Source organism: Oncorhynchus masou, chromosome 22 (assembly GCF_036934945.1).
Source record: "Oncorhynchus masou masou isolate Uvic2021 chromosome 22, UVic_Omas_1.1, whole genome shotgun sequence".
In the NCBI taxonomy this organism is placed as follows: domain Eukaryota; kingdom Metazoa; phylum Chordata; class Actinopteri; order Salmoniformes; family Salmonidae; genus Oncorhynchus; species Oncorhynchus masou.
The window spans coordinates 34912845-34935421 of NC_088233.1; the positions used below are offsets into that span (position 1 = coordinate 34912845).

General features: G+C 40.6%; 1 protein-coding gene across 5 annotated transcripts in view; it reads right to left on the minus strand.

Moving 5' to 3' along the window:
* LOC135509382 (enhancer of mRNA-decapping protein 4-like) overlaps nucleotides 1-22577 on the minus strand; it is a 44750-nt gene extending 22173 nt beyond the window's left edge. For 3 of the 5 annotated variants that reach the window (XM_064930000.1, XM_064930004.1, XM_064929999.1), the window contains exons 1-16: nucleotides 22382-22577; nucleotides 12229-12385; nucleotides 11915-12026; nucleotides 8774-8873; nucleotides 4315-4501; nucleotides 4000-4147; nucleotides 2296-2400; nucleotides 2069-2178; nucleotides 1837-1944; nucleotides 1457-1552; nucleotides 1258-1357; nucleotides 971-1151; nucleotides 785-851; nucleotides 576-667; nucleotides 271-452; nucleotides 73-152 (exon numbers count right to left, since the gene is read on the minus strand). In XM_064930000.1, the coding sequence (XP_064786072.1) occupies nucleotides 73-152; nucleotides 271-452; nucleotides 576-667; nucleotides 785-851; nucleotides 971-1151; nucleotides 1258-1357; nucleotides 1457-1552; nucleotides 1837-1944; nucleotides 2069-2178; nucleotides 2296-2400; nucleotides 4000-4147; nucleotides 4315-4501; nucleotides 8774-8873; nucleotides 11915-12026; nucleotides 12229-12385; nucleotides 22382-22469 (1913 nt within the window). In that variant the 5' untranslated portion in view covers nucleotides 22470-22577. The remainder of the gene's footprint in view (nucleotides 1-72; nucleotides 153-270; nucleotides 453-575; nucleotides 668-784; nucleotides 852-970; nucleotides 1152-1257; nucleotides 1358-1456; nucleotides 1553-1836; nucleotides 1945-2068; nucleotides 2179-2295; nucleotides 2401-3999; nucleotides 4148-4314; nucleotides 4502-8773; nucleotides 8874-11914; nucleotides 12027-12228; nucleotides 12386-22381) is intronic. The other 2 variants (XM_064930003.1, XM_064930002.1) reach the window with 1 other exon arrangement.

Genomic DNA, 22577 nt, shown 5'->3' on the forward strand with positions numbered 1-22577 from the left:
AAATCGGTTTGCCTGCTCATTCTCGTCAATTATGAATTCTTCCCCTCTTATGCACTCTTCGAGTAGACCTACCTGGCGCCACTGTCAGAGTTGCTGCTCATGGCTGTCACTATGGTCAGGCTGCTGGCACTGCTGCCTGGGGAGGCTGGGACCTGGGGGACAAAGGTGGAAACAAAATGAAAAGCAGGATCAAGATCCAGGAGTAATCTTCCATCCTTGGATATTCACTGTAATTTTGATAGAATAGAGAGCATTTGGAACAGGACATACCGAAGCACTGGGGGTCATGAAGGCGTCAGGGGTCATGAGCTTGGGCATAGCAGCAGTGCCGGAAGGGGACAGGAAGTCAGCAAGAGCGGGAATCTTGCAGAGATCATTTTCGGAGCCGCATCCAGACTCCTTATCAGAGCTCAAACCTTCCACACTCATGTCTGTCAAGTGATCTGAAAACCCTAGGAAAGTACAAATACAGATTTTTATCCATGACTATATTGGGATAACATTTCTAAAATCTCACTTAAAACACAGAGGAGGATAGTTTTGATTTATGAAGACTAACAGTTTACCTAACTCACCAAAGCCATTATTTGAGTTCGAGTGAGGCAGGAACAAGGATGAGCCAGAGCCAAGGTTTGGCTGGAACCAGATCTGCACATCTTGAAGGGACCTGTGGGCAGAAGAATACATCAACACCAATATGGGTGTATGAAATGGGATACTAAATAATTTAAATGCAGACCTCTTAGTAAATATTGTAATAATGACCATGAATAAGGACACTCACTTTGTGTGAACACAATATAGCTTGATTTGGATCCCAGCTTTGGATTCCATTGTGCCCTGGTTGCCATCTAGAGATAAAGGGAAGAACAAGTCTTAAGCAAAAACTTGACCCATGATAATTCAGAGTTAGACCAGCCCATCGTTAGATCCGGTTACAGTGGTAACAGGTATAAAAGGTGAAGCCCACCTGCAGTCATACTCTCGCTCTCCTCGTCTGGCGGGAGGACCTCCGTGTGGCACAGGCGGCTGTGGCTGACATCCTGAACACCGAAGCTAAGCACAGGGTGTGTGAGCAGAAACTCTGACACAGCTGTGAAGCTGGCTCTGCCTTTTTCCTGGTCCTGCAACAACTCCATCACATACAACACCTAGAGGGACAACACAAACCAGGGTCAATTACTCATTATACTAATATCCAACAGGATTACAGTTGAAAGATCAGTGACACAGCAGAACATAAAAAGTTATTCTGACCTTTCTCTGTACGTCACTGAGGATGAGGCATTCTGCAGACAGGTCCAGACTGGCCTTCAGACAGGGCAGGACTGAGGAGTTGAACGGGTCTGGAGAGAACCTAGAGCACATGTACATAGGCTCTTGTTAAAACGTGTCCAGTAACAGACAACTTGCGAGCATAAAAGCATAGGGAAACCCACAGGTAAAACAGTCAGACCTGATGGTCTGCAGGCAGGTCCATGACACTGTGCACCACATCTTCAACTCCTGGTTCTGATCAGCTCCAGTAATCAGAAAGCGCCAGAATGGAACACTAGAAAGGCAAAAGGGGAAGAACATTTATTATTCTCTCATGGGCGCTTAAGAGAAAATGACTGATTGCATTGGGTAATGCTGAAAAAGATGGCACCTACACGTGTCTACCTAACCCTGTGGAACTCAAAATGAACATGTATTTATTACCGATTTTAAAATGTAGTCTGATTAAAAATTTTAAAAAATACAAACCCCCACCCAAAACAAAGTCTCATACCCTAAATCCTCCCAACGCTGTTAAGATAAAGAGTAAAGCAGCAGTAGGGAACAGTAGTTACTTACTCTGGGTCCTGTTTCTTGTGGTTGTCACAGAACAGCAGGCAGGAAAGGGGGTTCCCGTTGTGGGGCTGCCACTCGTGTAGACATCTGTGGAAGAAGCCGGGGAGAGGACTTCACAAAGGAAAGTCAAAGTAACCATAGAGAAACAGATGGAAAGTAATGGCAAGAAACAGCTGGAATGTTCAAGAATATAATTGAATAGTATAAAATGTAGTAAGTGAGTAAAAAGGTCTACCTTGGCTGGTCCTGTCCTTCAATGTAGATTTGCCAGAACTTTACATATCCATCATGACTGGCTGTGGCCAAGACTGTGCCATCTGGAGACAGGGCACCTTCACTGATGCGCTGGAGAAAAACAGAAAAACCCCATACTCAATTTCTACACTAAAAACCAGCCTGTAAGTAAGTGCTTTCCATACTGGAAACAGACCATGTGATTACTAAATTATTTAAATGCCCTACATCTGTATGTCCTTTTATGGTTATAACTCCGTCCTTCAGGTCAGTGGCATCTACTGGCCAGGTGCCATTGTTGCTGCGGAGGATCTCCAGATCCCACACTTCAGCCTGGGGAGAAAAGACAGGACAATCAGCTGAAGGGAGGGTGTAAAGGAAATGGTACAAATGGAGGAGGCGGCGGCATTTGTAAATAGTCAGGTTGTGTGTAAGCAGGGCATACAGTGCCTTCAGGAAGAACTTTTTTCAAATTTTGTTGTGTTTCAAAGTGGGATTAAAATGGTTATAGTTTACATTTTTTGTCAATGATCTACACATAATACTGTCAAATTGGAAGAACATTTTGACCGTTTGTAAAACAAAATAAGACACTAATATAGCTCGATTAGATAAGTATTCACCCCGAGTCAATACATGTTAGAATCACCTTTGGCAGCGATTACAGCTGCGCGTCTTTCTGAGTAAGACAAAGAGCTTTGCACACCTAGATTGTGCCACATTTGCCCATCATTCTTTTCAAAATTCTACCTCAAAATTGGTTGTTGATCATTGCTAGACAACCATTTTCAGGTCTTGCCATAGATTCTCAAGCAGATTTAAGTCAAAACTGTAACTCGGCCACTCAGGAACATTCACCGTCTTCTAGGTAAGCAACTTCAGTGTACATTTGGCCTTTTAGGTTATTGTCCTGCTGAAATGGTGATTCTCTCCCAAAGTCTGGTGGAAAGTAGACTGAACCAGGTTTTCGTCTAGGATTTTGCCAATGTGTAGCTCTATTCCGTTTTTTTTTTACCTGAAAAACTCCCCAGGCCTTAACAATTCCAAGCACACCCGTAACATGATGCAGATACCACTATATGCTTGAAAATACAGAGAGTAGTACTCCGTAATGTGTTGTATTGGATTTGCCCCAAACATAACGCTTTGTATTCAGGACAAAGTTAATTTCTATTCCAAATTGTTTGCAGTACTTCAGTGCCTTGTTGCCAACAGGATGCATGTTCTAGAATATTTTCTATTCTGTACAGGCTTCCTTCTTTTCACTCTGTCATTTAGGTTAGTATTGTAGAGGTTAGTATTGTAACTGCACTGTTGCTTTTCCATCCTCATGTTTCTCCTATCACAGCCATTAAACTCTGCAACTGTTTTAAAGTCACCATTGGCCTCATGATGAAATCCCTGAGGGGTTTCCTTCCTCTCTGGGCAGGAGAAGGACGCCTGTATCTTTATAGTGACGGTGTATTTACACACCATTCAAAGTGTAATTAATAACTAGGTGCCCTTTTTTGCGAGGCATTGGAAAACCTCCCTGGTCTTTGTGGTTGAATCGGTGTTCAAAATTCACTGCTTTACTGAGGGACCTTACAGATAATTGGATGTGTGGGGTATAGAGATGAGACAGTCATTCAAAAATCATGTTAAACACTATTACGGCATGCAACTTATGTGACTTGACCACATTTTTACTGCTGAACTTATTTAGGCTTGCCATAACAAAAGGGCTGAATACATATTGACTAAAGACAATTCAGTTTCTATATATTTTCTTATGTGTAAAAAATAATCAAAAAACATAATTCCAATAACATTATGGGGTATTGTGTGTGGGCCAGTGACATTTCCATTTAATCCTTTTTAAATTCAGGTTGTAACAACAAAATGTGGAAAAAGTCAATGGGTGTGAATACTTTCTGAAGGCACTGTACATACTCTGTCTTCATGCAGTAGGGCCAGGGTCTGGCTGGCATCCTCAGGGTTCTCTTCATTGTCCTCTAGGATGAAGGGACACCAGATCAACCTCCTATTGGAGTTCAGAGGTGTGTCCTCAGGCCTCCGGACGTGGACAATGACTTGATCGCTGGGAAGTATGTGGGTTAAGGTGCATAACACACAGATGTACACACGTCGCACTATCCTATACAATGTGCTTTTAAATGGTCAAAACCAGGTAAATGTATATTGTTACATGAAACAGTAGGAAAGAACCAAGGGAAGTGCTATTATTGAGTAGAATGAGGAGGATACAGGATCTTGCTGCTATGGCAGGTGAGCTGCCAGATGACCAGGTTACCGGCCTCGTCAACACATCCCAGCAGGGTGGAGTCCAGGTGTGCGAAGGCCAGGTCTGTGACTGCACCAGTGAAGCCCTTCAGCAGGGTGCGCTCTGCCGAGCCCAAGCTCAACACACGGATCATGGCCTGGTTGTTTGCTCCTGCACACAAGTACAAAACATGAGTTTGCCAACTTCTGTCACATTCAGAATCAATCCAGACCTTTTGGTTTTTATATGGATAGCTAAAGCAAAGTTGAATGCCAAGGGTCCAAGGCATAGTGCAGTACTTGGGAAAAACAATATTGGTTCGGTGTATGTTTTACCACAGATTTCTATAACCTCCAGTCGTTTGTAATTCTGTCATCACTATAAAGTTAAGTGATTTGATGACAGGCAGAGGGAGATCAAGATTCCAGCCAAAGAGTTATAACACAGGGGTCTTGGCAGTCACACAGCCAAAAGCAAATACATTTCTTATCCACTGTTAAACAAATAGACCTTGCAAAATGCCAAGAGCAGGTTTCTAAAGTGCAATTTTTGGGACTGACTGAAAGCAAAACAAAAAAACAAAAAAAAAAGGTGTTTGTGGTTTCCAAGGAATACAAATCTGAATGGGTACGTAAGGTCAGAGTAAGAAATGTGTATTTCCAGAACATGAAATACAAAGAAAATCCAATGAAAGGGGTACAAAATGGTCAGATCAATACTGACATCAAGGAAATTCTAAACAAATTGAGACGTGATCTCTTTAAAGGACAAGAATAATCGTTATTCCATTCTCACTACGCGCCACTCAAAATGCTTAGAACAAATAAAAAGGGAATTGTTCACAAGCACATTTGCACCTGACAGTCTTGGTAATGTGTGTTTTCGGCAGGAACGGGCATTTAAAATTATTTTACCATTTGAATAATATAATTAATTTTAAGTGCATTCGTTAAGTATTCAGACACCTTGAATTTTCCCACTTTGTTACATTACAGCCTTATTCTAAAATGGATTAAATAAAAGTAATTGATTTACACCTCAACACAATCCATTCTTGGAGCTCTATGGGCAATTCCTTTGACCTCATGGCTTGGTCTTTGCTCTGACATTCACTGTCAACTGTGGGACCTTATATAGACAGGTGTGCCCCTTTCCAAATCATGCCCAATCAATTAAATTTACCACAGGTGGCCTCCCAGTTGTAGAAACATCAAGGATGATCAATGGAAACAAGACACACCTGAGCTCAATTTCAAGTCTCATCGCAAAGGGTCAGAATACTTATGTAAATAAGGTGTTCCTGTTTTTAAATTTTTATACATTTGAAAACATATCTAAAAACCTGTTTTTGCTCTGTCACTATAGACTATTGTGTGTAAATTGATGTTTTTAAATATAAAAAATATATTTTAGAATAAGGTTGTAACGTAACAAAATGTGGAAAAAGTCAAGGGATCTGAAACCTTTCCGAAAGCACTGTATTTGGATTTCTGGACAAATTTTATACATAGAAATTGACATATCATTAACCAATCACAGCCCTCCTTTAGGATTGCACATTCAGTAAATCACCAACAGAGGGAGTTCCCTTTGAATCCATTTTCAATGGAGGTGAGGGGAGGCTGCCATAATCAACATCTTCAGCGCTCGGGGAACAGTAGGTTAACTGCCTTACTCTGGGGCAGAAAGACAGATTTTACCTTGTCAGCACAGAGATTCGATCCAGCAACATTTTGGTTACTGGCCCAATGCTCTAACAACTAGGCTACCTGTGGTAATAACAGGTTTTTCATAAGCTTTGTCAGTTATAGTGACCTATTTTTGGGTGGCTTGTAGGTGTGGAGTTATTATAGTAGGCTAGAGTGCACTATATCATCATAATCTCTCAAAATGTTTCAGTGGCAGTGATTTCAGTTTACAATGTTGAAGCCAACGAATGGCACAGCGGTCTAAGGCACTGCATGCATATATATGCATAATATATATACATTGTCGTAGCAGAATCAGAATTCTTTTAGGTAACATTTATAAATATATATTTTATTTCATGCTTATGTCAGATATTTGTCATTAGAATGTCTTTTTGATAATACTGTTGGCCGTTTGCAGTTATCTGTTCTCTGTCAGGGTTCAGTTACTTGGGCCACAGAAAGGGGAGAGGTCAAGCTTGTCTTCATATGTAAACATAGCTTTTAAACCATGTGAAGGGATGATTGAGGGGGAACAAATTATCTCTTGGCTCTACAATGTCTGTGTGCCAGTCACTGTCTCTCTGTCTCAATATGCCATTGGGTGAGGCAATGGTGGGTCCTGAGAGGTACCAAGAGCGAGATAAGAACATAGTTTAAGAGACAAAGCTGAATGGTAATTTATAGCCAATGCTGTCTGGCTATGTGTGTCTTTGCTATTTCAGGATCTCAGTTGCAATGTGTAAGCACTCTCAGAGAATTAATTTATTAGACATTGAACTGATCTGAGAGTCACAGGGTTGTGATGGAGCTTATAATAATTAAAGATGGACTTTATGATAACTCTGACTTGTGTGGTGGTTTGCTCTCATGATTTGGTAATACAGGAAGATTCCACTACAACATACATATACACACACATACATACATACATACACACACACACATACACACAGTTGACGTCAGAAGTTTACATACACATAGGTTGGAGTCATTAAAACTTGTTTTTCAACCACTCCACAAATTTCTTGTTTACAAACTGTAGTTTTGGCAAGACGGTTAGGACATCTACTTTGTGCATGACACAAGTAATTTTTCCAACAATTGTTAATTTCACGGTATCATAATTCCAGTGGGTCTGAAGTTAACAAACACTAAGTTGACTGTGCCTTTAAAGAGCTTGAAAAATTCCAGAAAATGTCATGGCTTTAGAAGCTTATGATAGGCTAATTGGCATTTGCGTCAATTGGAGGTGTACCTGTGGATTTATTTCAAGGCCTACCTTCAAACTCAGTGCCTCTTTGCTTGACATCATGGGAAAATCAAAAGAAATCAGAAAAAAATGGGAGACCTCCACAAGTCTGTTTCAGCCTTGGGAGCAATTTCCAAACGCCTGAAGGTACCATGTATATCTGTACAAACAATATAGTACCCAAGTATAAACACCATGGGACCCTGCAGACATCATACCGATCAGGAAGGAGACGCGTTCTGTCTCCTAGAGATGAACGTTCTTTGGTGCGAAAAGTGCAAATCAATCCCAGAACAACAGCAAAGAACTTGGTGAAGATGCTGGAGGAAACCAGTACAAAAGTATCTATATCCACAGTAAAACAAGTCCTATATCGACATATCCCGAAAGGCCACTCAGCAACAAAGAAGCCACTGCTCCAAAACCACCATAAAAAATCTAGACTACGGTTAGCAACTGCACATGGGGACAAAGTTGTACAAATAAAACTGTTTGGCCATAATGACCAATGTTATGTTTGGAGGAAAAAGGGAGATGCTTGCAAGCTGAAGAACACCATCCCAACCGTGAAGCACAGGGGTGGCAGCATCATGTTCTGGGGGTGCTTGCTGTAGGAGGGACTGGTGCACATCAGAAAATAGATGGCATCGTGAGCGAGGGAAATTATGTGGAAATATTGAACAACATCTCAAGACATCAGTCAGGAAGTTAAATCTTGGTTGCAAATGGGTCTTCCAAATGGACAGTGATCCCAAGCATACTTCCAAAGTTGTGGCAAAATGGCTCAAGGACAACAAAGTCAAGTTATTGGAGTGGCCATCACAAAGCCCCGACCTCAATCCTATAGAAAATTTGTGGGAAGAAATGAAAAAGCATGTGCGAGCAAGGAGGCCTACAAACCTGAATCAGTTACAGCAGCTGTCAGGAGGAATGGGCCAAAGTTCACCCAACGTATTGTGGGAAGCTTGAGGAAGGCTACCCGAAACTTTTGACCCAAGTTAAACAATTTAAAGGCAATGCTACCAAATACTAATTGAGTGTATGTAAACTTCTGACCCACTGGGAATGTGATGAAAGAAATAAAAGCTGAAATAAACCAATCATTCTCTCTACTATTATTAAGACATTTCACATTCTTAAAATAAAGTGGTGATCCTAATTGACCTAAGACAGGGATCATTTCTTAGGATTAAATGTCTGGAATAGTTTAAATGCATTTGGCTTAGGTGTATTTAAACTTCCAACTTCAACTGTATATGTGTATACAGTATATATATATATATATATATAATGATCAGATCATACCAAGTAATAAGGATGGTAATGCATGGTTCCACACCAGAGGAGGCTGGTGAGGGGAGGATGGCTAATAATGAATGGAGTAAATGGAATGCTATCAAACATGGAAACCAGGTGTTTTCTGAGTTTGAGACCATTCTATATTTTACTATTCCTTTCCTCCACATTTAAAACTTCCACCAGCCACCACTGTTCCAAACTCACCTCGGATGGCATATGCCAGGTATGCGTTCGAGACCGCAATGAGGTTGCCGTAGTAATACTTGTGCTCCCAGTCGTACTTGGCGACAGGCTGGATTTTTACCTGCATGGAACAGGAAAGAGTCTAAATTAAAGGACCCATATACTTACAGAGCAACACTGAGTCAAGAACATTGTATATTGTGTTAACATGAGGACAGATATTCAAACAAACAGTGCTGTTAATAAGTTGCTTAGCTATCTAGAGATATCTAGACTTGAGACAACCACCCTTGCAAAAAAAAAAAATTGTCTTTACATTGTTTGTCTGAGAACGTTGGTGTAATCACGCCGGTGACCTTTTTCATGTCCTCAAGGACAGTTGAGGGCCCAGTGCAGCAGTTTTGATCTCAATATTAAATCATTACTCGGTAACATCAAGTGTCCAGTACTGTAATCGTTACAATTTTTTAAATTTTCCAATGGTAAAAAAGCAACAAAAATAGTTTAACAAAGAAAATGTATCAAGCAAGAATTTTGCTAGGACTGTATGGGAGTGGTCTAAGTGCATTAACCCACAGTTAGGAATGTGGTGCGGGGTATACAACCTGAAAACTAGTTTTTATTGGCAGAGCGGTTTGGAACAATTAAGTGTAAAAGTATTTGGTTTTAAATATACTTAAGTATCAAAACTAAAAGTATTAAATATTTAAAATTCCTTAAACGGCACCATTTTCTTTTTTTTTTTTATTAATGTATAGCCAGAGGCACACTCCAACCCTCACGACATAATTTACAAACAAAGCATTCGTGTTTAGTGAATTGGACCATTTTCCTGCCCTGCTATGGAACAAGTACATTTTGGTGTCAGGGAAAATGTATGGAGTAAAAAGTAGATTATTTTCTATAGGAAGGTAGTGAAGTAAAACAATATATAAATAGTAAAGTAAAAGTACAGATCGCACCCAAAAACTACTTGAGTAGTACTTTAAAGTATTTTTACACCACTGTCGAACAGTAATCTATGCCGCTCGGTCATGTTGTCAAAAAGGCAGCATGATGCATTTCTCCGAAACACACATCTCTTTTCCATTAAATATATGCTTGATAATTCTAACTAGTTTTCATTGAGAAGACAGATAAAGGGCAAGAGCACTTGCCTCGTGTCATACTGTTGCAAGACTGTGAGGAACATCCGGCTGGAATGGATCTTGTTAGCTACCCACTCATGCTGCATATAGTCAAGTTTAAGCAGACTTGAAAAATGCCACAAGGCATACAGACATATTGAAAGCATTCAATGATTTACTGTTCGCCAAAGTCCCTATACAGCTACAGTACTTTACAAAAAAAGATACCGGTTGCTTGCGTGCGTATCGGGATCGGCCATGAAAAGCCAACTGGCATTTACTCCTGAGGTGCTGACCTGTTGCACCCTCGACAACCACTGTGATTATTATTATTTGACCATGCTGGTAATTTATGAACATTTGAACATCTTGGCCATGTTCTGTTATAATCTCCACCCAGCACAGCCAGAAGAGGACTGGCCACCCCTCATAGCATGGTTCCTCTAGGTTTCTTCCTAGGCTCCAGCCTTTCTAGGGAGTTTTTCCTAGCCACCATGCTTCTACACCTGCATTGCTTGCTGTTTGGCGTTTTAAGCTGGGTTTCTGTACAGCACTTTGTGACATCAGCTGAAGGATTTTATAAATAAATTTGACACGCTAGCTGCCGCATTTTGCAGATTTTTCTGAATAAATAATGTCCCCGCTTTCTTATTTTGCCGTGGTTAGGGCTGTGGAGGACATGAAATTGTCAAGCAAATAACTGCCGGTCTCAAAGTAATTGACTGTTAACTAACAAACACATGTATGGTTCCCACCGTGAAGCACTGATTTTTTTACAATTCAAGGCACACTTAACCTGCACAGCATTCTGCTTTTTTGACCCAACACACCTCCAGGTAAGGGCTATTTGACCAAGGAGGAGCGTGATTTTACAAATAAGAACAAATTCTTATTTTCAATGACGGCCTAGGATTAAACAGGTTAACTGCCTGTTCGGGGATTTGAACTTGCAACCTTCCGGTTACTGGTCCAACGCTCTAACCACTAGGCTACCCTGCCGCCTCCATATTCACCTGACCTCAACCCAATTGAGATTGCGGTCCAACTCCTCCGAAACAGAGTGAAAGAAAAGTAGCAAACATGTGCTCAGGAAATGTGGGAACTCCTTCAAGACTGTGGAAAAGCATTCCAGGAGAAGCTGGTTGAGAGAATGTCAAGAGTGTGCAAAGCAATCAAGGCAAAGGGTGGCTATTACTGATTTCTTTAACACTTTTTTGGTTACTACATGAATCCATGTGTGTTATTTCATAGTTGATGTCTTCACTATTATTCTACAATGTAGAAAATAGTACAAATAAAAGAAAACCCTTAAATGAGTAAGTCCCCAAACTTCTTTTTTTTTTTAAACACTTCCTCGTATGCCACTGAGACCAGCAATTTCTCTAGTGTTCCATTGGTTTTCAAATCAACTTTCTTTAGTTGTCTAGCAGCCAAAGGCATAATCCTAGTCATATTTGCAACCCATGCTAGTTGTTGAATCTTTAGATATCCCCTCCTAAAATTCAAATGACTATTTCCATCTTTGTCATATGATGCCACTTGCATGTGCAGTGCGCTTTTTACAAGTGTTTCCCCGCTAATCGCATTTGTTACCTTTGGGTGTACAACTATGTTCAAATCGCTGCACTAATCAAATGTTTCCTGCAAATGAACGCAAGAAAAAAAGAAAACTCAGTAAAATGAAACATATCTTTTGAACGGTTTGGGGTAGAAACTCGGTTTTTAGCATAATAATTGTGAAACCATGACATTAACAAAGCTGTATTCAGTGCGTATATATATGGCACTCAGGATGCATACATATTTTAAGAGTTATTGACTTCGGAAAATGTGGCCAGCTGGAAATGAGTATAACTGGCTATTTGGCCAATGGCCGGTGCTTAGTGAAAACACAGGAAGAAAATCCATACATTGGTTGTTCTCTTCCAGGAAATAACACTTTTACACTGTTCGTTATATCAACTATTGTACAAATATGATAGAAAACACTAGAAAACAAAATTGACTGCACTGGGCCTTTAATACTCAGTCTTACCTTGTTGCTACCACGTGCCTTGCTGTCAATGCTCGAGTCTCGACTGGCCACAATTTCAACATTGTTAGATGTGATGGGAATGCAAGTGGAGCCATCATCCCCAGAGAGGCAGCTGGTGAAGAAACCAAATACAATGTTAACAAACTGGACACTTGATCTCCTAAAGAGATCTAGATTGAATGTTGAAACCCATGTTCAATCAACCCAAATGTTTCACACAATACTGAAATGTGCATTTCTGTACCTGAGAAATATCTGTTAAGGCAGAGAAAAATACTGTACAACAGAATAAAGAAGAGGTAACTATTACTTACATGATCTGACACTCTTGGGTGTTCATATTCTCTGAATTAGGGCCTGTGGATTCAGCCATGGTTGACCTGTCGCCTGCTCCTATAAGGTCTGCTCCGAGAAGTCCATTCAATTCACCATTGAAAGATGTTTTGCTTTGGTTCTCACTTGGAGAACCATCTACGGAAACAAATACCTGTGAGTAACTCAGTCCCCCTAACTTTGGATATCACCAAAAATTATGATATGTAGCGAACCCTATTGCCAAGCAACATTTTCAGGGGTAAAGCCGAACGGGAATGACAACATTCCTAGTGTGATTTTACATGCTACCAGAAAACCCTTATTCAGCAAGGACTGATGTTTCATCGCCACCAAAGAACCCAGACAACCTCATGCCTTATGATTTGGTTCTGGTGCTTAGACCTTGATGACCCTCAGTTCCATTACATTACACATAAGTTATTGGATGAAGGCGTCTTCTGGAACAGGAGAGTTTTGTTAAGAGCCCTTGCACCCTGTCTGAACATTAACACACTTCGCTTGCTGTATGGTTTTGGAAGCATGAGGGCTTTCAAATCACAGAGAAAACATTGTCAAAAAAACAAAAAAAAGATTAAATTGATATATACCTTTATAGGGTTAGGGTTCGCACACGGCCATATTTTCATGTTACAGTGCTTGTTTGAGTAAAACCAGATGGAAGACAGAGTGGACTACCTGTTCTAATTAGCTGTGAGTCTTCAAACACCTGTGTGTAAACTTTAGACTGATACCACAAACATGCTGTCACTGAAAAACAATGTCAGCTGCAACTATGTTAAATCTGGTTAAAACAGTAAATTGATATTTTGCATTTGTGAAATTATTTTGTGATATGAAAGTAAAGGGATATATGTTTCTAGAACAGTGCTGCAATTGAGAATAGATTCACGTTTAGATGGACTATTTGGCTGTTTTGGCTTCCAAAGCCAATTCGTCTTTAAACAGAACATGTCCTTGGACGATAAGGAGCCATGTTAGGCAGGGTGTTAGGGGACAAAGTGAAACTGTGGTTCTCGAGTTATACTTTGTATTACATGTCAGAGAGAAGCTTCTCAGGAACACAGAACACTATTTCACGAGAATAGGATTGACCATTATTTTCAAGTTATCGTAAAAGGTTGGGGACACGCAAATGTTAATCCCTAGTCAATAATGGCAACTAAGTGGCCTGTCAGGATTCTTAAATTCAACACATCGTCCAATATCGCATGATAGTAAATAAAAGCAAAAATATATATTTAATAGTTTATTATGTGATTTAGGCAGTATGGAAAACAATTTCAGTCATTTAGACCAATAAATTTGAGGTAGGTGGTCACATTAACAATTTATGAAATCATCATACCTCTTTTTATACTACTTTATGCAAATTAGATACACAAGCACCCCCACCAACACACTAAACACAGAAACACCTCAGCATTCTCAAACACTCACACAGCACCCCCACTTCTCACTAAATCTGACCTGTAGCAGTGCTACTAGTCCAATAACATAAAAGGTAAGCCTTACACCGAAGTTGGGTTACATTGTCATGTTATTTTTCATGCACAAAAGAGAATGAGCCACCTGCTAGCCAGCTGCACAGAAAGATTGATGGTACACATTTTCAATTCACTGATATTTAGCCTATGGTTTTATCGATTGTAGGTCTGTAGCCACTGAATTCTGGTAGTTTTTACTTGAAAGAATAAAACTGTCACCAAATTTGCCGCCGACACAATACAGCCAATGCAGCGCTGCCTCTCGCCCAGCTCGACCTATCAGCAAACTGCGTCAGGCACTCCCACACAGCTAGAAATCTAGCACTCATCATGGAAATGGAGGTGGCGAAAGGTGAATTTGGACCAATCCACACATCAAAACGTAGCTACAAGGCTCTACGTTGTAACCTGCTGTTTCTTTTTCTTCGTGTCTCTAGCTAGGTTTCCATCCAATTGGGCAACAGATGTTTGTATGCAGTTTCTCAATAGTCACATTTTCCCACACAATTGCCTTGCTGCAGATAAAAGGCTGTGAGTGATGACGTGGTAGACATACAAATACATTTTGCGGTTGAATCCCCCCTCCCAAAAAATAGAAGTTAAATGGGTTTTCATCACATTTTCAACTCTGGTTCTCAAACATGTGCGTTATATAGCGACTGTGACCACTCTAGTATTGCGTATAGCTTACATGGAGACAATAATTATGAACAAAAGCGCGATAACATTTTTATTCGTCAAACGACAGCCAAGCATCAATTATCAGGTTATCAGAATAAGACCCTCGCGATATTTATTGGAAAGGAGCATCATGCTCATCACCTTGCACTTGCGCAACAAGTTCAAACATAGATTATTATTAGGCTACAGATGGAATAAATTGTCTGCTCTCTCGACGAGTCGAGGTGGGAGGACGACACGTCATCTCGTGACTCCCAAATTTAATTCGATATGGTTATGATATCAAGATTTGCGCATAAAAGCGTTTACACCGACAAGATCCCACCTTGAATAGCGTATTTTGTTTTGTTTACAGTTGGAAAGTTAAACTTACATTTTCTCTCTCCAATCAGGCCCGTCATGACAATATCTGACGTACTTTACACGCATAAAAACGTGGGACGGATGAATAACAGAAGCGAAGGAAAAATGTTTTACCTTATATTTCAATCAAAAGACGCCCGATAACAGTGAAACACCCTCATTATTAGCAACACAACCTCACACCGATCTTACTCTGATAGGTTGAGGAAACCCCATTGCAAAGAGCAAATATGAACAAACCGATTTTACGGGTTTCACAAAAAGGGCTGTCCCACATATTTGTACATTCTAACATGACTAAACCGTCCGCATTACGTGCGCGAGTATTGTAATATACATTTACACACGTTATTCAATAATTTCATCCAGACTGCTCGCCAGTGTCGACATAACCGGACACCTTGATGCTCTGCAAATCCCGCGTCTCCCATGGTTTTTACAAGCATATTAACCCACGACGGTGTTTGAAAGATGAAATTGGTCCACACTCTTATCCAGTTGGTGGCGGTAATGCACCTTAAAATTAGTTGGCAACTACCATGTGAAATCCACAGAAGGATGAACAAGGAAAGATGAATCAAAATTATAATCACTATTTAGGTTTCCATTTTATCTGTGGATAATTGTCAGAGTAGAGAGCACATGATTGTGTGCCTGAAAAAAAAATAGGTGCAGAGGACGTGAAAAAGAAACTTGAAAACGGGGAATGTTTACTGGTTGCGCAGAAGGGAAATGGATAGTTAGATTTGCGGAAGACACGGCTTGGTTGTGGAAACTACTGGAGATCGAGAAAAAGGAGGGTATAGGAGCAAGCGCTGCGTGAATATTAGGCCTGTGTGTGACAAACAGGTGCTTAAGATATTATTTTTTTCTGACCATTTGGAAGTGTAAACTCTAAGTCTACCAGAGAGTCTGTTCTAACGAAATATATATACTGTATATGAAGCCTTTATTACAGCAAAGACTAAAAACAGTTGCATGCATTCGTGAATTGTGGTTCATTTATTGTCTAATTATTCAAAGCTCCCTTTAATTAATTTGAAACTAAAATGCTTGTTTACATTTCAACGCGCGAATGACCCATATGCTGTGTCATGACATGAACAAATTATTGATACAGTAGACATACATTTATAAGTAACAAGGCCCGAGGGGGTGTGGTATATGGCCAATACACCATGGCTAATGGCTGTTCTTTTGCACAACGCAACACGGAGCGCCAGGATACAGCCCTTAGCCGTGGTATATTGGTCATATACAACAAACCCGAGGTGCCTTATTGCTATTGTAAAGTGCTTACCAACAGTAAAAATAAATATTTTGTCATACCTGTGGTATAGGGTCTGACATACCAAGGCTGTCAGCCAAGCCAATCAGCATTCAGGGCTCGAACCACCCAGTTTATGAATTGATATATAGACCTAAGTAGGTTATGGCATTAAGACTAAACAGGACGTGCTCTTAGGACTACAGATCAATGGTGCTTAAACAAGGCTTCTACTATACAAAGCCTACCAATGATAATGACATTGCTTAATATAATGATAATATAACAATAGGGTGGTCAAGAAAAAGGAGGGTATAGGAGCGAGAGCTGCATGCATACTATGTGACAAACAGGTGCTGTTGATTACAATATTTTTCTACCCGTTTAGAACAGTGTAAACACTAAATGCATTAAGTAATACCAGAGTCTGTTCTAAGGAAATAAAAAATTGGAAAGCATTTACTACAGCATAGCAAAGATTAAAAACAGATGAATTTGTGAAAATGATTTATCCAACATTATGCAGTTGCGTGAGGCTTGGTGCTCACGGAACACTACGCTATTAAACAAACACTGAAAACAGGCAGCAGGATCTGTCTTATTTCTGTAGATATTCAGTGCCAGTCAAAAATGTATAACAAGGGTTATTTTAAATATTTTCTACATTGTAGAATAGTGTAAACATCGAAACTATTAAATAAAAGGTATAGGCAAAAAAAGTGTTAAAAACAATATTTATAATTTAGATTCTTCAAATAGCCACCCTTTGCCTTGACAGTTTTGCACACATTGCATTCTTTCAACCTGCTTCATGAGGTAGTCACCTGGAATGCATTTCAATTAGGTGTGCCTTGTCTGTGGAATTTCTTTCCTTCTTAATGGGTTTGAGCTAATCAGTTGTGACAAAGTAGGGGTGGTAAACAGAAGACAGCCCTATTTGGTAAAAGACCAAGTCCATGTCATGGCAAGACCAGCTCAAATAAGCAAAGAGTAACGACAGTCCATCATTACCTCTAGTCATGGTCAGTCAATCCAGAACATTAAGAACTGTGAAAGTTTCTTCAATTGCAGTTGCAAAAATCAAGCGCTATGATGAAACTGGCTCTCATGAGGACTGCCACAGGAAAGGAAGACCCCGAGTAACCTCTGCTGCAGAGGATCATTTCATTGGAGTTACCAGCCTCAAAAAATTGCGGCCCAAATAAATGCTTCACAAAGGTCAAGTAACAGAAATCAAAATATCAACTGTTCAGAGGAGACTGCATGAAATCAGGCATTCATGGTCGAATTGCTGCAACAAAAAAAAAATGACTAAAGACACCAATAGAAATAAGAGACTTGCTTGGACCAAGAAAAACAAGCAATGGACATTAGATTGGTGGAAATCTGTTCTTTGGTTCCAACCGCCATATCTTTGTAAGACGCAGAGTAGGTGAACGGATGATCTCCACATGTGTGGTTCCCACTGTGAAGCATGGAGGTGGTGAGATGGTGCTTTGCTGGTGACACTGTCTGTGATTTATTTAGAATTCAAGGCACACTTAACCAGCATCGCGACTACAGCATTCTGCTTTCCTATCTGGTTTGGGCTTAGTGGGACTAACATTTGTTTTTCAACAGGACAATGACCCAACACACCTCCAGGCTGTGCAAGGGCTATTTGATCAAGAAGGAGAGTGATGGAGAAAATGTACTGTTTCTGTAAATTGGTTATTGAGTTGACAAAACTGTTGACATTGGGCTATTCATTAAAATGTATTGTCAAAAGGAAGCAATAGCATAATTCAAAACTTACATTTCAGGAATATACATTTAATATAAATCCATTTCCCAATGGATTTCTACTTAATAACCTCTAGTGACTCCCCATCCCGCATGAGGGAGCGTAATCAGACTGACACTAATTAGCATAACACAACGGACATAAATATTCCTAGAAAATATTCCTATTCATGAAAATCACAAGTGAAATATGAGACACAGCTTAGCCTTGTTAATCACCCTGTCATCTCAGATTTTGAAAATATGCTTTACAGCCAAAGCTAGACAAGCATATGTGTAAGTTTATCGATAGCATAGCATAGCATTTTGTCCAGCTAGCAGCAGGTAACTTGGTCACGGAAATCAGAAAAGCAATCAAATTAAATCATTTACCTTTGATGAGCTTTGGATGTTTTCACTCACGCGACTCCCAGTTAGATAGCCAATGTTCCTTTTTTCCATAAAGATTATTTTTGTAGGCAAAATAGCCTCATTTGTTCTTCACGTTTGGCTGAGAAATCGCCTGGAAATTGCAGTCCCGAAAACACCAAAAGATATTCCAAATTAGCTCCATAATATCGACAGAAACATGGTAAACGTTGTTTATTATCAATCCTCAAGGTGTTTTTCAAATATCTATTTGATAATATGTCCACCGGGACAATTGGTTTTTCAGTAGGACAGATTGGAATAATGGCTACCTCTGTATTTTACGCGAGAATCACTCTGGGAGCCATCAGGTGACCAGTTGCGCAATGTAGCCACTTACGGGTATTCTTCAACATAAATGCGTAAAACTACGTCACAATGCTGTAGACACCTTGGGGAATACGGAGAAAAAGTAATCTGGTTGATAGCCCATTCACTGCTCAATAGGGACGCATTGGAACGCAGCTCTTTCAAAACATGAGGCACTTCCGGATTGGATTTTTCTCAGGCTTTCGCTTGCAATATCAGGTCTGTTATACTCACAGACAATATTTTACAGTTTTGGAAACTTTAGAGTGTTTTCTATCCAAAGCTGTCAATTATATGCATATTCTAGCATCTTGTCCTGACAAAATATCCCGTTTACTACAGGAACGTTATTTTTCCAAAAATGAAGATACTGCCCCCTAGTCACAAAAGGTTTTAACCAGGGGGGAAAAATTGCCAAATTATCCCAAAACGTGCTATGATTTATTTATTTTTATGATATACAATAAATCACCTAAAAAAGGGTTTCACCTGCCCACCTTCAGTCAGTTTTTGGGCAAACCTGCTGCCTAGTTATTTAGCTAGCTAGCTACTCATTGGTATTAAATAAAACCAATGTGTTAGGTAGCCGTTACGCACTTTAAAATTGTAACGTTAGCCAACTTACCTAACTAGTGCCGTCTATAGCTAACTTGCCACGTAAATGTACTGCTAGTTTGAAAACCTTGCAAACTACCAAGAAAGCAAGCAAACATCTAACCTGTAGCTAGTTTAGTAATGTTAGTTAGCCAGCCAACATCAATTAATTAATGTTTTACTAGCTAGCTAACATTAATTAGCTGACATTAACTTGCATGACAGGGATGGCGCATTCTGCTAAAGTTATGCTTTGATCAGACCGACAGTCATTGCATCAATACTGCATAATAAATTCTGCAGTGACACTTTATTCATCATGTAATCCAACATTTGTACTGGATATGTGCGCATTCCTTTTTGCTACTATTTGTCAAGTCTACACATACAATGATGCATATGTTGGATTTATACAACGTATGCAGCACACAGAACGTTGGGTAATGGATGTAATCGTATTCCTCTGAGCAGAATAACAGCTCAGGTTACATCCATAACCCAATGTTACATCCATAACCCTAGAGGTTGTTCAGACAAAAGAGTGGGATAACACCATTTAAAATTGGTTCAGATGAGTCCCTGGGACATCACTGTATCCACCACAGGATGCAACAGAATATAATTACCCAGCAAGGTAACAGAATTTCAACTGTGGTATACAACCGTACAAAACAAGCGAGCTGAAAGCTGTAACTTATACGATTCTTAATTTGGGTGCAACAGCACCAAGAGTGGTGGAAGGCCTCTGTATAGAACAGCCATCTCATGGATGGTTGAAAAGTATGTACGTACAAGGTTGACGGTACGCTCACTTATCTGGGTTGAGAGAGCATGCCATGTCCAAAACCACAGACCCCAGTGATGGTGTGGACATAACATTGAGTCTGCAGTACCTCAAGAAAGTCATGGGTGTTGCCCAACTTGCAGCAGCACAGAGAGTCCAGGGAGGCCTCACTGAACAAGACCCATGAAGTGGCTATACCCGTGAACAACTGTGCTACCACGCTATCTGGAATTGGTCTACCTGCTATAGAGTATGATTTTGACACGGCATTGATAATCCAATGTGCCAGTCTCTGCTCCCCCCATAACACACAAAAAGCTGTTCTGTTTGACAAACAGTTATTGTTGCAGCAAGATATGCATTGTGTGCATGCAGGCAAAGTGTATGCAACTCATAACTCTCCTATGAGCAGTGGGAAGGCAGGTAAAATGATTAACCCTCTAGACCACATGTCAAACTTATTCCACGGAGAGCCGAGTGTCCGCAGGTTTCCGCTCCTTCCTTGTACTTGATTGATTAATGAAGGCCCCTAATTAGTAAGAAACTCCCCACACCTGGTTGTCTAGGACTTAATTGAAATGAAAAAACAATCCTGCAGACACTATGCCCAACATGGAATGAGTGACACCCTGCTGCTATTAGTCCTTAGAAACATGGGCTAATATCTCAAAGAAATCAAAGACATTTGATGTGAAGTGTCTGTCCTATATCTGTGAGAAAAATCCTTACATTCGGCACTAAACTAGTCCCATTAATTTGTTTTTTTTTACTTCTACCGGAATACCTTCAAATGAGTCTGAGGCTTGTGTTCGTCCTAGAGCAAAAAACAACATGTACATACACGTTCAGGAGAGACTCACCTTTCCATAGATGGGTCATAGTGTGCAGCCCAAACTGTTCTGACTCTACAGAGGAAAGTTAGCAGATCTGCAGTACCAACTTCAGACGAGTCCCATGACGCTTGTGGGGGTCATAGAGCAAAACTGAGAACACCATGGTGTTCGTGAGAGTCTCATAATATTTTGAAGGCCAAACTGTTTGGGTGCTACAGACGTTTGTGAGAAAAAAAGTCTCATGGTCTGACAAACGCTGCTGTAGCCCCGCCACCGCAGATACGCAAGGGCAACGTCAGCGGATGCGGTGATTGAGATGCAGCCAAAGCAAAAAAATCCAGCTGAAACAGACGGATTTTGACAGGTATTTGTTTATTATGCTAATTAGAATTGTGGGAACCGATGCGCACTCCAGGCTGATCTTCCTCAAGACGTGAGGGAACAAGTGAATTGCTGGAAAAGCATACAGCAGCCCCCATGGCCATCTGTGCGATAGCGCATTGACCCTGAGTGGGCCTGCTGTACCCTTTACAAAAAAAACACATAGGCCAACGCAAAGCGAACAGTTCGGAGATGGCCCTCCAAATTGATACCTGATCATCTCCACTACAGTGGGATGTATCCTCCAGTCTGAAAGAAGAGGGTCTGCTGCCTGATTCTCCACCCCCGGCAGGAGTATTGCTCTGAGGGATGTATAGTGTCTGTTTGCACAAAGCAATAGCTTCCTTGTGCAGTGACACTGACCTCAGTCCACCCCGACAGTTGGCGCACAACCTCACTTGTGTCATCTGTCTGTTTCAGTAGTTGTCTTGTCAGTACTGGGAGGAAGTGCCAGAATGCAAGGTGAAAGGCCTTAAGCTCCAGTAGGTTGACATGAGCTGGTTTCCATGGCGCTGACCATACACCACGGAACTGGTTCAAGACCGCTCACCAACCCTGTCCCTACATCCCTGCTTTTCTAGAAGCAAGGGAATTTCTGAGCAGCATTTGCAAACTGTTGTTTTCAAGACACCCCTGAAGCGTGGGAGTCGCTAACGAAATTGTAGAGCGTAGCCTTGTGTTAGTGTGTAACACTGGCCGTATATTTTTTTCCCAGTTGGAAAGGTGGTACTAGAGTCAATGTCACGCTAAAGAATCGGTCCCACCAATACTCTGCGTGCTGTGGTACAGAGGGGACAAGCCTTGCATATAGTGGTGTGATCAAGGCGTTAGTTAGCCGTGGTTCAACTTGCTAACGAAACTAGCTCGCGTAATCGTACATTTGGCAAGCGTAACGTCGTTAAGATAATTTAGCTTGCTAGCTACATTAGATAACTAATAGGCTAGCAACCATAGTCCGTTAACGTTAGCCTAACTAGCAGTCTGCTAACTTAACTAGCTAATATGTTAGCAAATGTAAATTAGCTAGCTAACGTTAGCTAATGACTTGTGAAAAAGTTTAAGTTAACTAGCTAGGTACAAACGTGAGCATACGGAGCTAGCTCGCATTTTGCAGCGTCCGTCCATAACATTTGATAGGAAGGTTACGTTAGCAAACTAGAATTTTGTCCAAAGCTAGGTAGCTAAGTTAGTAGAATTAGCTTGCAATGCGGCCTTAAAAGCGCTTTTCATTCCAGTTAAACTTACCAACGCTGTTCCCGGGTCGGTCCAGCTTTAATATATCACGAAGATGCTGGGTTGCACCCTCTATATCTATGTTTGAATTTGAAGCCATATGTAAGGGAAGGGGGGAAACTGGGTCGCTGCAAAATAATGTATATTTTCGTTCTTTGCTGTCAGTGTTCAATTCGTTTGACCGAACGCCACTAACCGTCTAAACTTC